Here is a 14,426-nt window from a genome sequence, read left to right on the forward strand (position 1 = left end):
CATATGTTCTCCTTGTATTCTCTTATGTGACGACCTCTAAAATAAGCCTTATATATGTCTAGGGTTGTGAGATAAGAAACCCTACACAAATCCATAAGCATGGGAAAAAAATCAGATCTGAAAATTTTGATTTCTGTAACCTCGATAGATACCTTGATAGATAGTATCTGTTGAGCCTCATTAAACTTCGATAGATAGCTATCTGTCGAGCAGTTGTTGAGCTATCTGTTGAGCAGCTGTTGAGCTATCTGTCGAGCAGCTGTCGAGCTATCTGTCTGCAGGTGTTGAGCTATCTGTCCAGCTTTAGTGAACACCTTTTCTTCACTTGTTTCTTGGTCCAATCTTCATGGCTTTAATACTAGACTTGAACAACATGTTCTTTGAAGTATTAAACACATCATAAATCTACCCAAATACAAGTAAAGTGCGTTTTGTCAAAGGATTAGCCAATTACATAAAAGAATGACATATGTTCTTAACAAGTGAACCACATATGTCCTAACAATAGTCCTTTGTGATTTAAACTTGTCATTGGAGTTTTTATCATTAGTAATAGTTCTTTATGATTTAAACTCGTTATTAGAGTTTTTACCATTAAAAATTCCTCTCTAGGGTTTCATGATATAAACTCATCATTGGAGTTTTTACCATTAATAACTCTTCTTTATGATTTAAACTCATCATTGAAGTTTTTACCATTAACAATATCTCCCTAGGAAATTCATGACTTAAACTCATCTTTGGAGCTTTTACCATGGGTAGTTTTTGCTTAGAAAATTTATGATCGTGTCTACAACTTTACTTCTAGAGTTTGTACTGTTATGGATGATTGAATCGAAGATCAAGCCATTGAAAAAAAATGGCTTGGGGGAGCCTTATTATTCCATTCACCCTTATTTATGAGAGGATTACAAGGGAAATAACTTGACTAAATTGAAATTCTAAAAGAAAATGCTAAAATAAAAGCAATTGCAACAAAAGAAATCTTGCTTATCTGATGTTTCGTCAAACAAGATACTACTATGAACAGAGTTTATTGCTGTCAGTACTTTCTATTGATAGTACTTCTTGAGGTGCTCCACATTCCATGGATGAGGGAATGAGTTTCCGTTGAGATCTTTTAGGTAGTAGCTTCCTATTCTTGAGTAGTAGACGACCTTATATGGACCTTCCCAAGTAGGGCCTAAGTTTCCCTAGGTCGAGTCCTTGGTGGCCTATGAGACTTTTCGCAGCACCATATCATTAGGGTTGAACCTTTTGAGCTTCACCCTATGATCATGGTACTTTGACATCTTCTACTGGTATCGGGCCATTTTTTGAGCTGCCTCATCTTTGACTTTTGATAAACAATCCAAACTTAGTCTCAGCTCTACGTTGTTTGAATTCTTGTTATAATAAGCTCGTCTAAGGCTTGATAGCCCTATATCGATGGGAATGATTGCTTTTGTACCGAAGGCTAGCTTGAATGGTGTTTCTCCTATTGGTGTCCTTGTAGTCATTCGATAAGCCCATAAAACACCTGGTAGCTTTTCTGGCCATGCAGCCTTTGCCCCCTCAAGTCGAGCTTTGAAGAGTTTGAGCAAATTACGATTTGTGACCATTGTTTGACCATTCGCTTATGGATCGCCAGGTGACGAGTAATGGTTCTTTATACCTAGCACTTCACAGAATTCTCAGAACTTTTGGCTATCAAATTGTCGTCCATTGTCAGAAATGTTTGCCCTCGGGATTCCAAACCTACAGAAAATATTCTTCCAAACGAAGTTTTGTATCTTGCTCTTCGTAATTACTGTCAAAGGTTCTACTTCGACCCATTTCATGAAATAGTCAATAGCAACAAGTAAAAACTGAACTTGCTTTTTACCTTGTGGCATGGGGCCAATGATATCAATACCTCATGTTGAGAATGGCCATGGGGAAGAGATGCTCGTCATTAGTTCTCCTAGAATATCCTGCACATTTCCAAACTGCTGACATTTATCACATTTTTAGACGAGCTTAACTGCGTCCTTTTGCATGGTCGGCCAAAAGTAGCCTGCTCTGATTGCCTTCCCAACTAGAGATTGGGGTCTCAAATAGTTTCCGCATATACCTTCATGGATTTCCCCCAATACATACATCGCTTCTTCTGGATTCAAACACTTCAAGTAGGGCAATGAAAATCCCATCTTATAGCATTCATCATTTACGATAGTAAATCTTGTGGATCTAACTTTAACCTTTTTTTGCTTCAGACGGGTTTGATAGAAGATGGCCATCTTTGATATAAGAAAGGATTGGATTCATCCAGGTACGTGACTGTTGAATTGGGAAGGCTTGTAATCCTTCTATGCATGGGACCGTCTGTACCTCCATATATAACGCATGCTTCTTTGCAGAGTCATCAAACAATGCCAACTTGGCCACCTTGTCAGCATCTGAATTGTTCTCCCGCAGGATTTGTTTGAACCTGGCATCATCAAAATAATCAACCAATTGGTTTGTTAGCTTCAGATACCTCTTCATTCATTCCTCCTTCTCTTCATACTCACTAGTTATCTACCCAACAACCAACTTGGAATCAATTCTCAGCCTCAAATTCTTGACTACTAGAGCTTTTGCTATTCTTAAGATGGTGAGGATTGCTTCGTACTCTGCTTCTTGTTATTGTTGGAACTTGGAGTTAAACTCCATATTTAAGGACATCCTTCTCAGGTGAGGATACAATTATACCAACACCTTCGAGCTTTGTAATAGATGAGCCATCTGCATACATTGTCCAATATTTTGCTTTTGGATTAGGGTTTGGAAGAGTAAATTCAGAGATAAAGTCTGTTAGTGCCTGGGATTTGATTACTGTCCTTGGCCTGTATTCGATATCAAACTGGCTTAGTTCAATCTCCCATTGGACCATGAGTCTTGCCACATTTGGTTTACTTATGGCCTTCCAGATGGGCTGGTTTGTCATTACCATGATGGTATAAGCCTAGAAGTACCATCAAAGCTTTCCTGAAGCGACGATCAAGGACAAGGCCATTTTATCTATTTGCGAATATTTTATCTCAGCAGCCTGAAAAGCTTGACTAGCATAGTAAATAGGTCTCTAAACCCTGAACTCTTCATGAATCAAGGTTGAGCTAGCAGCCGTCTGTGATATAGCAAGGTACAAAAATAGATCTTCCCTTTCTATAGATGAACTTAAGAGTGGTGGTTTAGCCAAATACTCCTTAAGGCTATGAAAAGCTGCTTCACACTCGTCTGTCCATTGGAAGACTTGCTTAAGAGTTTTGATAAAGGGGAGGCACGTGTCAGTAGCCTTGGAGATGAACCTATTTAGAGCCGCGATTTGTCCAGTCAGTCTTTGCACCTCCTTCACTGTCCTCAGCGAAGCCATATCAAGTATAGATTTTACCTTCTCTGGATTAACTTCGATCCCTCGTTGAGAGACCATGAAACCGAGAAACTTCCCCGATGAAACTCCAAACATACATTTAGCATGATTGTGCTTCATTCGATATTTCCTCAGGGTATCGAAAGTCTATTGAAGGTTGTCGAGGTGAGACCTTGCCTCCTTACTCTTTACGAGCATGTCGTCCATGTAGACTTCCATATTCTTGCCTATTTGCTTGCTGAACATTTGGTTCACCAGTATTTGGTACGTGGCTCCTGCGTTCTTTAACCTAAAAAACATGACTTTATAGCAATACAAACCCTAGCTGGTTACAAATGCAGTTTTTTCCTGGTCTTCCTTGTTCATGAGAATCTGGTTATAACCTGAAAAAGCATCCATAAAGGTTAGTAGTTCATGTCCAGTTGTTGAATCAACGAACTGGTCAATTCTAGGAAGAGGAAAACTTTTTTTCCGGCATGAATTATTTAAATCTGTGAAATCCACACACATCCTCCAGTTTCCATTGGACTTCTTCACCATAACAACATTAGTAAGCCATTTGGGATAGTAAACCTCTCGAATACAGCCTGTAGTCAAGAATTTCTCTACCTCTTCCATGACTACTTTCTTTTGCTCTACGACAAATACCCATCACCTTTGTTGGATGGGCTTCTTTGTTGGATTGACGTTGAGACGATGCTCTATCACACTGCCATCAATTCCTGGAATATCTTCGTGGCTCCATGCAAAGATATCTAGGTTCCTTTTCAAGAAGTTCACCATTTCCTTTTTCAAGGATGACTGAAGCTCCTTTCCTACCTTGGTAGTTTTCGAAGGATCACCCTCTACCAACTCCACATTCTCTACCTCTTTGTTAGGACATATGTGATTCATGCTAGAAACATATGTCAACATTTTATGTAATTGACTAATCCTTTAACAAAACGCACTTGTAATTGGGTAGATCTAGGATGTGTTTAATACTTCAAGGAACAAAGGTTCAAGTCCAGAGTATTGAAGCCATGCAAATCTATCCAAGATTCAAGTATTGATGAGCAGGATTTTAAAGCTCGATAGCTAGCTCGACAGCTAGTATCTATCGAAATTTAAAAGAGCTGTTTCAGCCCGAGGCTCGATAGCTGCTCGATAGATAGGGTATTTGTCGAGATTTATGAAGTTCAGTTTTTCAGAGCTGAGTTTCATCCAATTCGTGAATGTATGTTTGGGCTTTCTTTTCTCACAACCTTAAACATATATAAAGATTATTTTAAGGGCCGTCACAGGTTGCACAGTTGTATAAGAACACAATTGCACAAGTGTGAAGAAAAGTGTGACCGGAAACCTAGTTTGCCCTAGTTCTTTCTCTTGAAGAATCTACTGTGTTTGTACACCATAGGGTTTTGTGACCAAGAAACTTCATGATCTTCATCGTGTGATAAACAGAAGAGCTTTGCAGCTAACATCCTTCTCAAGTTGGTGATCAAGTCGCGTACTGGGATCCACGCATCTTTTGGTTAGTCATGTACTGGGAGCCATGCAATACAAGGAGAGATTGTCACTACAGAACAAGTCCAATTGTGTATTAGGGTAAGGGTTTAAATGTAGGTTGGTATAAGGTACTGGGATTCCTTTACTTGTAACCGCTTGTTTTGATAATAGTGGATTTTCAGAAGTGGTGACCTTAAAATCACTCGATGGGGTTTTTGCCTCAAAGGTTTTCCCTATTCGTAAACAAATCACCGTGTCAACTTTATTTTTCGTTGCATTTTATTCTTAGTTGATGATTTGTTTGTGCTACCACGATCATTGCATGTAATTGAACCTAATTAATTAACTTGGCTAATTAATTGGTTAATTCATCACAAGGGGTCAATACAAATTTGGCCTATCAAGTGGTATCAGAGTAGACACACTCTGATTAAGGTTAATCTTTGCTTTGTGATCCATTGACCCCCGTTGTCATGGAAACTCTTGATTGTTTTGATTTGCATGATCTTGTGTTGAATAATGATGATGATATTCAAGATGCCTATTGCAAGCTTTATAATTTTTGTATGAAATCTCTTGAATGCTCTACAAAATTAAAAGCTAATTTTAAAAAGGTTAAACTTGAAAGAGATGATTTGATTGCAAAATTGGATGAAGCTAATAATTTGAATGAGAATTTCAAAAATCAAATTTCATCTCAGGTGGACAAAATTAAGAGTTTGAAATAGCAACTAGTTGAATTTAAAACTGAAGTTGAAAAATTATCTAGTGCCAAACTTGTTGTTGAGTATTTTTGTATTCCTCCATTCGACAAGAATAATGAAGAGTTGAAAACTAATATTGCTAGAATAGACAAAGGTCAACAATTTGATGTTAATGCTGAAGTTTCTAAACTTATGTCTAAAACTCCTCCTAGGTTGAATAAAAATTTTGAATTTGTCCCCACTTATCATCATTGTCATATTGTTGGTCATATTAGGCCAAATTGTCCAAAGTTGAGGTCTCTGTCAACCTCTAAGGTTAGACCTTCCTCTAGGAAACCAAGTATCTCTAAAATTGCTCATTTTTGTCACCATTGTGGTGTTTCTGGACACACTCGTCCTAATTGCTTTAAGTTGTATCCTCAAAAGCAAGTGTCCAAGCGGTCACAGGTTTCCTCTCAAGGAACTACACCTTTGTTTGGAGAGTTATTAAAAGTCTTGAGCTTTTTAACTCAATTTCAGAAGAATTCTAATTCTTCTATGTCCTTTAGTAGACATACTAGGACACGTGCCTTTTCATCTTCAAGGCCAAAGACTCGGGCTGTGTGGGTGAGAAAGGAGCCTAAGACTTAATTGTCTTTTTTTTTGTCCTCTACTTTAATTTTTTCTATCTAAAGTAGAACTCTCTTTGCTTGATTTCTTATCTACTTTTGGAATCATGCTTTCATGTATCCGCATCTATCTTTCGTGCCTTCATATTATTTGTCTGTTTTTGTTTGGTTGTTTAGTTTTTATTTTGTTTTGTTTTCAAAAAAAAAAAAAAAAAAGAAAAATACAAAAACAGTGTGTTATGTGTACATTAGTACTTGTGTACCTTGAATGGCCAATGAAACAAAGTTTGCTAAACTTTGTATCACTTGTAACTTAGATGAGCATCTCTATGCACAACTAAGCAAGCGAGCCTTGTGACTCTTGTTTGTGATGAGTAAGATTAAGTTATCTCTTGTACTTCATACTTGTATCACTCTTTTTGACGGGAAGGATTAGAAAATCCTATGAGAAAGGCATAAATAACTATCTCACCACTGTTGCCCACCAATCATGAAATGACATTTATATGCTTTGGCATAGCAAAAGTGCAATATCAAAAAGCTTAACATAATTGGGTATTTCTTTTCTCTCTATTGTATGCCTGTTCATGATATGCTTAATAAAAAAAATATGCAAAGAAAATTAAAGCAAATAAATCAAAATGCTTTAAAACATGACTGCAAGCATGTATTCTATGAGATGTGGGAGTTATAGGATGTACCTCAAAGATGATAGTCCCCATCAAGCAGTTATGATCGTGTGTGAGTTAAAATTGATTTACTCATATCTCAAATCGTCATAACATAGAGACACTTATGCAATCTTGTGATGTTTTTCACACACAACACGCAATATTCTTTGCTACTTTTGATACATGTGCATGTACAATATGATTTGGTCATGACAAGGTTTACTTGTGTTAATGTATACTTGCTAAAAGTGTCTTAACTTATTTTTGAAATATAAAATTGGTTATACTTGTTTAATGTGTGTGTGTGTTTTGGATCTAAATCCATGACATTTTTCTTGATTGAGAGATGATTTTGAGAGTTTAAAATGTTGGTTGGATTCTTGGTTAAGTTGCATGTTTGATTGCATTCATGTCTGTGTTGTTCTCTTCTTGAAAAATTGTTTTTAAAGCAATCTTGACAATTCCTTGATACCTCCCGACAACTAGGCTATCTATCGAGCTCTTCAGCTTCTTTTTATCGCAATCTTGATAGCTCCTCGATCCATCGAGAAATTTTCTGTCTCCTCGATAGATGCTCGATAGTTCCTTGATCCATCGAGCTTCATTGATGTGGAAATCTCTGGACAACTACTCGATAACTATCTCGATAGCTACATCTCCTTGTTTTTGATTCTCAACAGCTCTCGATCTATTGAGGTTTATGAGATTCCTATAAATAGGATCCTCACGATACCAAGTTCATTTCTCCCCGATCTCCCTCGACAGACTCAGTCTCTTCACCTCCCAAAACCTCTCTCACTCACTCCAAACCTCATCCCTACTTAGTTTTCGGTCTCAAGATCTTCTTTCTTCTTTGGTATGATGCTTTCTCACTCATTAATCATGCATTTCATATCTTTTGACCTAACCTTTCGGGATTTTGAAATTTTTTTGGGGTTTTTCAAAATTGATGAAGTTTTTGTGAAATTTTTGGGATGGGTCTTGCTTAAATGATTTTAAATCATCATTCATTGCATCATATTTGCATTATAACAATATTTCATGCATTTTAGATGTGTGTTTACCTTGTTACAATGATTGTGTTCTGGTAGGTTTGGATTGGGCTGAGCCCATGATGTTTTTATTATTGCATATCACATGCTCATGCATTTTAATGCATACATACCTTACATTCTCTATTTTCTTATATATTGATTGTGATTGGTGCTTTTCTGCATGTCTCTCTTTCTCCCTCTCTTCTTGTTTCGGTTAGTTTCTCTATGGCACCTAAACGAAAATCTACTCCGTCTCGGAACCCTCTACATTTTGGGGCATCTACCTCTTCTGATCCTACCCTTTCCCATGTTTGGTTCCGTGATGATAAAGCCCGCAAGGACTTTTCAGAGAACTTTTCTAGACGAGACATTCATTCGGAACACCAAGTCATTTTGTTGGACTTCTCTAACACTGACCTACCCACTGTCATTCATAATAGGGGTTGGGAGTCACTGTGTGACATTCCGGTCACTTGTCCATACGTGCTTATACAGGAGTTCTACTCCAACATGCATGAATTTGATTATTCAGTACCTCTCTTTGTCACTCGCGTTTGAGGTATGAGCATTGTGGTCACTTCGGATATTGTATCCGACATGCTCCGTGTCCCTAGGGTAGCACATCCTGACTACCCTAGTTGTGATCGTTTTAAGACTGTGTCTAAAGATGAGCTTATGTCCTTTTTTTGTGAGCGTCCCTCTAATTGGGGTGATCATTGGTTCACTCTTTGTTCGACCTTTGCTAAAGGTCCTAGGTTTATTAACATGGTTATAACTTTTGTTTTGCATCCTCTCTCTCTCACTATAACTCCATTACAAAGCCCTTGCTCGGTTTTTGCTTTCCCTCTTAGAGCATCTCACTATGGACTTCCCCTCTCATTTCATTCTTTCCCTCATTGATGTCTATAGCGATACGGTGACCCATGATAAGCTCATCTTCCCTTCGGCTATCATGAGGATTCTACGCCATTTTTCTGTCTCCTTTCCCGTTTTCGACCACTTTCATGTCATGTGTGCCATAGACGCTGCTACCGTTAAACGAAGTGAGGCGCAGTTACGTTTGAGGGGGCCCGGGACAATGATTCCTTTAGCTTCTACAGCTCCATCCACATCCACTCCCTCTTCTTCTACGGGCGGTGTGACTCTCGAGGACATCATGGCACAGCTTGTGCAGATGGATGCTCGCTTTAACACTCGTAGTAATGAGTTGTATCAGGTGAACACCCATGTTGGTCGTATTGCACGACGATAGGCTGTCATGGGTGGTTTCGTTGCTTCTCCTCCTCTTACTCCAGATGCTTTTGAGGATGAGGACGATGATGGTGATGGTAATGTTACTGATGCTGAGGATGATGGTACTAGCTCTTCTAATGCTGATGAGATGTTTACTTGATGTACTTACCCTTTGTCACTCGTGACAAAAAGGGGGAGTAGTTTTGGATATGAGAATAGTCATACTTATAGGGGGAGGGTTAGTATAGGAGATTTTTGTTAGGGGGAGTGTTTATATTTTTTTAGGGATGTAGTGAGGACTTATGTATTTTTTTCTTTTCATTCAGTTTTAGATACATTGTTCATGTACCTTAGATCTTGTGATCATGTTGTGATAGCAAACCTTGTACTTGTTGATATATATATACATTTGAGATTGTTATTATAGTTCTTTCACCTATCTTTACATGTGTTGTTTGCTTTCTCTCTTTATGTACATGTTTCTTATATCCTGTATGCAATCTTTTATTTTTGTTTCATAGCAAGATGCCTTGATGAGTTTTGTATAAAGTGTTTCAGAAATATAGGTTGTCAAAGTCTCTCTTGCCATGAACTCTCTTTATGCAAAGTTTTTCAAGAGTTTGTGTTAGGATAAATTTTATTGTACTTAACAAGTGAGTATGAGTTGAGTGATTTATGTCTTCTCTCATATGTTCATTTGTTTGTTGTAGTTTTTTCATGGACTGCCAAAGGGGGAGATTGTTAGGACATATGTGATTCATGTTAGAAACATATGTCAACACTTTATGTAATTGGCTAGTCCTTTGACAAAACGCATTTTACGTGTAATTGGGTAGATCTAGGATATGTTTAATACTTCAAGGAACAAAGGTTCAAGTCCAAAGTATTGAAACCATGCAAATCTGTCCAAGATTCAAGTATTGAAGTGCAGGATCTTAAAGCTCGACAGCTAGTATCCATCGAGGTTTAAAAGAGCTGTTTCAGCCCGAGGCTCGACAGCTGCTCAATAGATAGGGTATCTGTCGAGATTTATGAAATTCAGTTTTTCAGAGCTGATTTTCATCCAATCCGTGAATGTATGTTTGGACTTTCTTTTCTCACAACCCTAAACATATATAAGGATTATTTTAAGGGCCGTCACAGGTTGCACAGTTGCACAAGAACACAATTGCACAAGTGTGAAGAAAAGTGTGATTGGAAACCTAGTTTGCCTTAGTTCTTCTTTGTTTTGAAGAAGCTGCTGTGTTTTTACACCATAGGGTTTTGTGACCAAGCAACTTCATGATCTTCATTGCGTGATGAATAGAAGAACTTTGTAGCCAACATCCTTCTCAAGTTGGTGATCAAGTTGCGTATTGGGATCCGCGCATCTTTTGGTTAGTCACGTATTGGGAGTCGTGCAATATAAGGAGAGATTGTCACTACAGAACAAGTCCAATTGTGTATTGGGGTAAGGGTTTAACTGTAGGTTGGTATAAGGTACTGGGATTCCTTTACTTGTAACCGTTTGTTTTAATAATGGTGGATTCTCGGAAGTGGTGACCTTTAAATCACCCGGTGGGGTTTTTGCCTCGGAGGTTTTCCCTATTTGTAAGCAAATCACCTTGTCAACTTTATTTTCCGTAGCATGTTATTCTTAGTTGGTGATTTTTTTGTGCTACCACGATCATTGCATGTAATTGAACCTAATTAATTGGTTAATTTATCACAAGGGGTTAATACAATTTTGGCCTATCACTCTTCAATAGGCTTTGTTGATTCTTCCTCCACCATCCAGGTGTGGTTTTCTTTGGATGCCAATATTGCTTGGTAATATTCCCTAGCTAACAGTTGATCTTCAAAAATTTCTCCAATCTTTTGAGGGGTTAGAAATTTTACCTTTTGGCAGTATGTAGAAGTTGCAGCCTTGAGACTATTAAGAGTTGGTTGTCCCGTAATCACATTGTAAGATGAAGGGAAATCAACGACTAGAAAGTTTACCTCCTTTGTTACCTATGTTGGATAACTCCCTACTGTGATCGAGAGGGAAATGATGCCCTTTGGGAATACATGATCCCTACTGAAACTGACTAGGGGAGATCCAAAAGGTTGGAGTCATTTTGGATCCAACTTCATCTGTTGATATGCTGTCATGTACATCACATCTAGGGGTGTGCAACCAACTCGCCAACCTGCCAAAACCGACCCGACCCGACGGGTTGGGTTGGTTTTTAGGGCTTGGTGGGTTGGGTTGGGTTACAAATTTTTTTTATAGCGGGTCGGGTTGGGTTTGGGTCATAAAATTCTAAACTCACCAAACTCGACCCGACCCACACATATATTTAATATATATTATATAATTAATAATTTTTTTAAAAATAACTAGCTCTTCCTATCCTATATAAAAGCCAATTAGTTCACACAAATCCTAGTAAATTACTATTGTTGTTTAGTCTTTAGTGTTGTTTGCCTTTAAGGAGTTACATTGATACTAATCTTTGGGTTTTTAAATATATTTATATTTATATTTTTTTCTACTAAATTTAATAATAATAATAATAATAATAATAATAATAATAATAAATTTGTCCTACCCATGGGTTCAACCCGACCCAACCCGATATATGTGGGTTGGGTTGGGTTGAATTTTTTTTTGACCCACCATGGTGGGTTGGGTCAAAAAATCCCCTTAATCCGACCCAACCCGACCCATGCACACCTAATCCACTGAGCTTCCATTGTTTACCAAGACCCTCCTAATATTGTACCCTTCAATTGTTAGCATGATAACGAGTGGGTCGTCATATGGTTGTCTGATCCCCTCACATCTCGTTTAGAGAAAGCAATGTCTTCATCTCCTGAGCGTCGATGCTTTGCTACTGGATGCTTTACATGAGCGCTATTGACTTGTCTTTGAACTGCCTTTCTCAAAGACTTATATGATCCTTCTGTGATTGGCCCTCTAGTGATCACTCTTATTTCTCCTATGACCTGCTTAGGGTAGTCCCACTCATCTTCTTTGTGGTCATCATTAGACTTTTCTTCTGTCCTAGGGTAGGATTGATAGTCTTTCTTGACAAACTTTTGAAGTTTCCCTCTTTGAATTAACTCCTCAATCTGTTCCTTCAAATTGTGACACTCATTTATGTAATGGTCATGATCCTTGTGAAAATGACAGTATTTCTTTGGATCTCTTCGTTTTGAGGATAAACTCAACGGTTTAGGCCATTTTAAAGCGGGATTGTCTTTTATCCGCATTAGAATTTTGTCTACATGCATTAGTAAAGGAGTAAGATTTAATTTTTCCTTGATGATGCTTCTGGACTACTTTTGCTAGCCTTGGTGTCTGAAGAATTATCTTTGTGATCTCTTTTCTTGCTCTGCAAATCAATATTCTCTTCTTTCTTTTGTTTGCCCACCAACCCCTTTGCGGTTAATGTGTCTTCTCCATTCATATACTTCTGAGCTTTGAATCGTAGATCCGTCATTTAAGTTGGTGGAGTCTTCCCCCAGGAGAAGATGAAATTAGGATTATTCGACCCTGCTTAGAAGTTCGTCATTATCACCTGATCATTGGCCTCGTCAATCTCCAACACTGCTTTGTTGAAGCATTTCACATACTTTCTTAAGGTTTCCCTCTCCTTCTGCTTTACAATTAGCAAATATGAAGTGGGACTTTTATGCCATTGGCCTCCAATAAAATGTCAGACAAAAGAGTCACTTAATTGCTCAAAGTTTGCAATTGATGACACAGATAGTTTATTGAACCATACCCTTGTAGCTCCTCTGAGGGTGGCTAGGAAAGATCTGCAGATCACCTCGTTTGGGGTTTGTTAAAGGTTCAATATTGTCTTGAATGCCCTTATGTGATCTAGAGGATCTTTAGTACAGTCATAGACCTCCAACTGTGGAATTTGGGAGGTAAGGGACACTCCAAAATATTGGCGATGAAGGGTAAGTCTGTCCTTTTGATCTTGCCGTCAAGGTTCATGGCCGTTTTTGCTTTCATGGCATTTTTCATTTCATCTAACTCCTTTCTCATACTTCTCATCATCTGATCATTGCTGTGGGTTAACTACTCAGTATGCTTGGAAGTCTCCCTTTTGCTGTTTTTTGGGCTGTTGGCTTCGTCATCGTTATTGTTACGGTTATGTTGTGTTAGAGATGTATTAGTGCCCTCTGGTCATACTTGCCATTTCAAATCTTCATTCTACTTCATCAGCTCCTGCAGATTGGCTGTCAACACTTGAATTTGTTGGGCCATTACCACCGGATCTGGCGGTGTAGTTGTAGTTGAGTCCATGGGCTTTGAGGAACTTTGTCGGTAGAGATACAATGGCTTGTCGAATTGTAACTCGTTGCTCTCCATAGATGACGCCAAACTGATAAAACATGAAATTGCCTCATCAGTTTGTTCCCCGTTAGCACTGTTGGAGGATGGATGTTCCTGGAGCTCGCCAAGTGCCCTCCAATGCTTAAGTTAGCTTAAAACTCTTTAGGAATAAACAATCTACAGAGTAATTTGTGTGTATTATTGAATCATGTGTACTTGTTCCTTCTGGCTTTATATAGCCTATTTGTATGTAAATGCATAGCTAGTTGACTTTCTCTTGTGTTGTGCTTGAGCTGGAGGATTAAATGGCTTAGTTATGGTCATTTAATCCTATCACTTCAGTCTTTAGTGACAAAATTGAAGGAACAAATGCGTACAACACAACAATGAAGGACTTGAATTCAACCAGGCCTTTTAAATAAATAATGAACAATAAATAAATATCTATATATATATATAAAATAAAGGGAAAGAACATAGATCTTAATCGTGGCAAACAAAGAGACAACATAAGCAAATGCTACATTTTAGGTGCATGCCATGTGGAAAGGCTTAGCCTCGACACCATGTCGGAGGTATATGCTTTGCCGTCGTTAGTACAAATCTTTTGAAGATCTGTCTTTCATTTTTTAGGTCTCCTTTTCAAAACTCACCTTTCAATATATATATATATACACACAAATTCCCTAACCAAATCCACACAAATAAAGCCTTAGATATTTGGCCTAATATTTTATAGTTGTTTGTTATTCCCAGGATTCTATATAATTTTGTTTTGTTTTTTTTTCTACTACAAAACCAAGTGAATTGACTCACTTCTTTCCATTGACACAAGCTCAAACTCAGGAAATTAATAGAATATATAAATAAATGATTTCCTACTAAAGAGGTTCTTTAATATATGTGAAATGTATTATTAATTAAAGAGGTTATTCATAAGCTAAACTTTGGGAACTAACAATATATTTAAGCCAATACCAAAATATGAGTTCATCATAATTGTCAT

The 14,426-nt window shown here is 37.8% G+C and overlaps 1 protein-coding gene across 1 annotated transcript; it reads right to left on the reverse strand.

Annotated features, from left to right (window-relative positions):
* Positions 1-1,295: 1,295 nt before the first annotated feature.
* Positions 1,296-1,601, reverse strand: LOC142632595 (uncharacterized). Its single transcript, XM_075806970.1, has one exon. The coding sequence runs from the start codon at positions 1,599-1,601 to the stop codon at positions 1,296-1,298; it is 306 nt and encodes a 101-aa protein (XP_075663085.1).
* Positions 1,602-14,426: the final 12,825 nt, after the last annotated feature.

This window comes from Castanea sativa, chromosome 4 (genome assembly GCF_040712315.1).
Source record: "Castanea sativa cultivar Marrone di Chiusa Pesio chromosome 4, ASM4071231v1".
Taxonomy (NCBI): domain Eukaryota; kingdom Viridiplantae; phylum Streptophyta; class Magnoliopsida; order Fagales; family Fagaceae; genus Castanea; species Castanea sativa.

What these genes read in the sequence shown, in the direction of transcription:
- LOC142632595 (XM_075806970.1), bottom strand. Translation starts at nt 1,601, where the DNA reads ATGGTCACAAATCGTAATTTGCTCAAACTCTTCAAAGCTCGACTTGAG.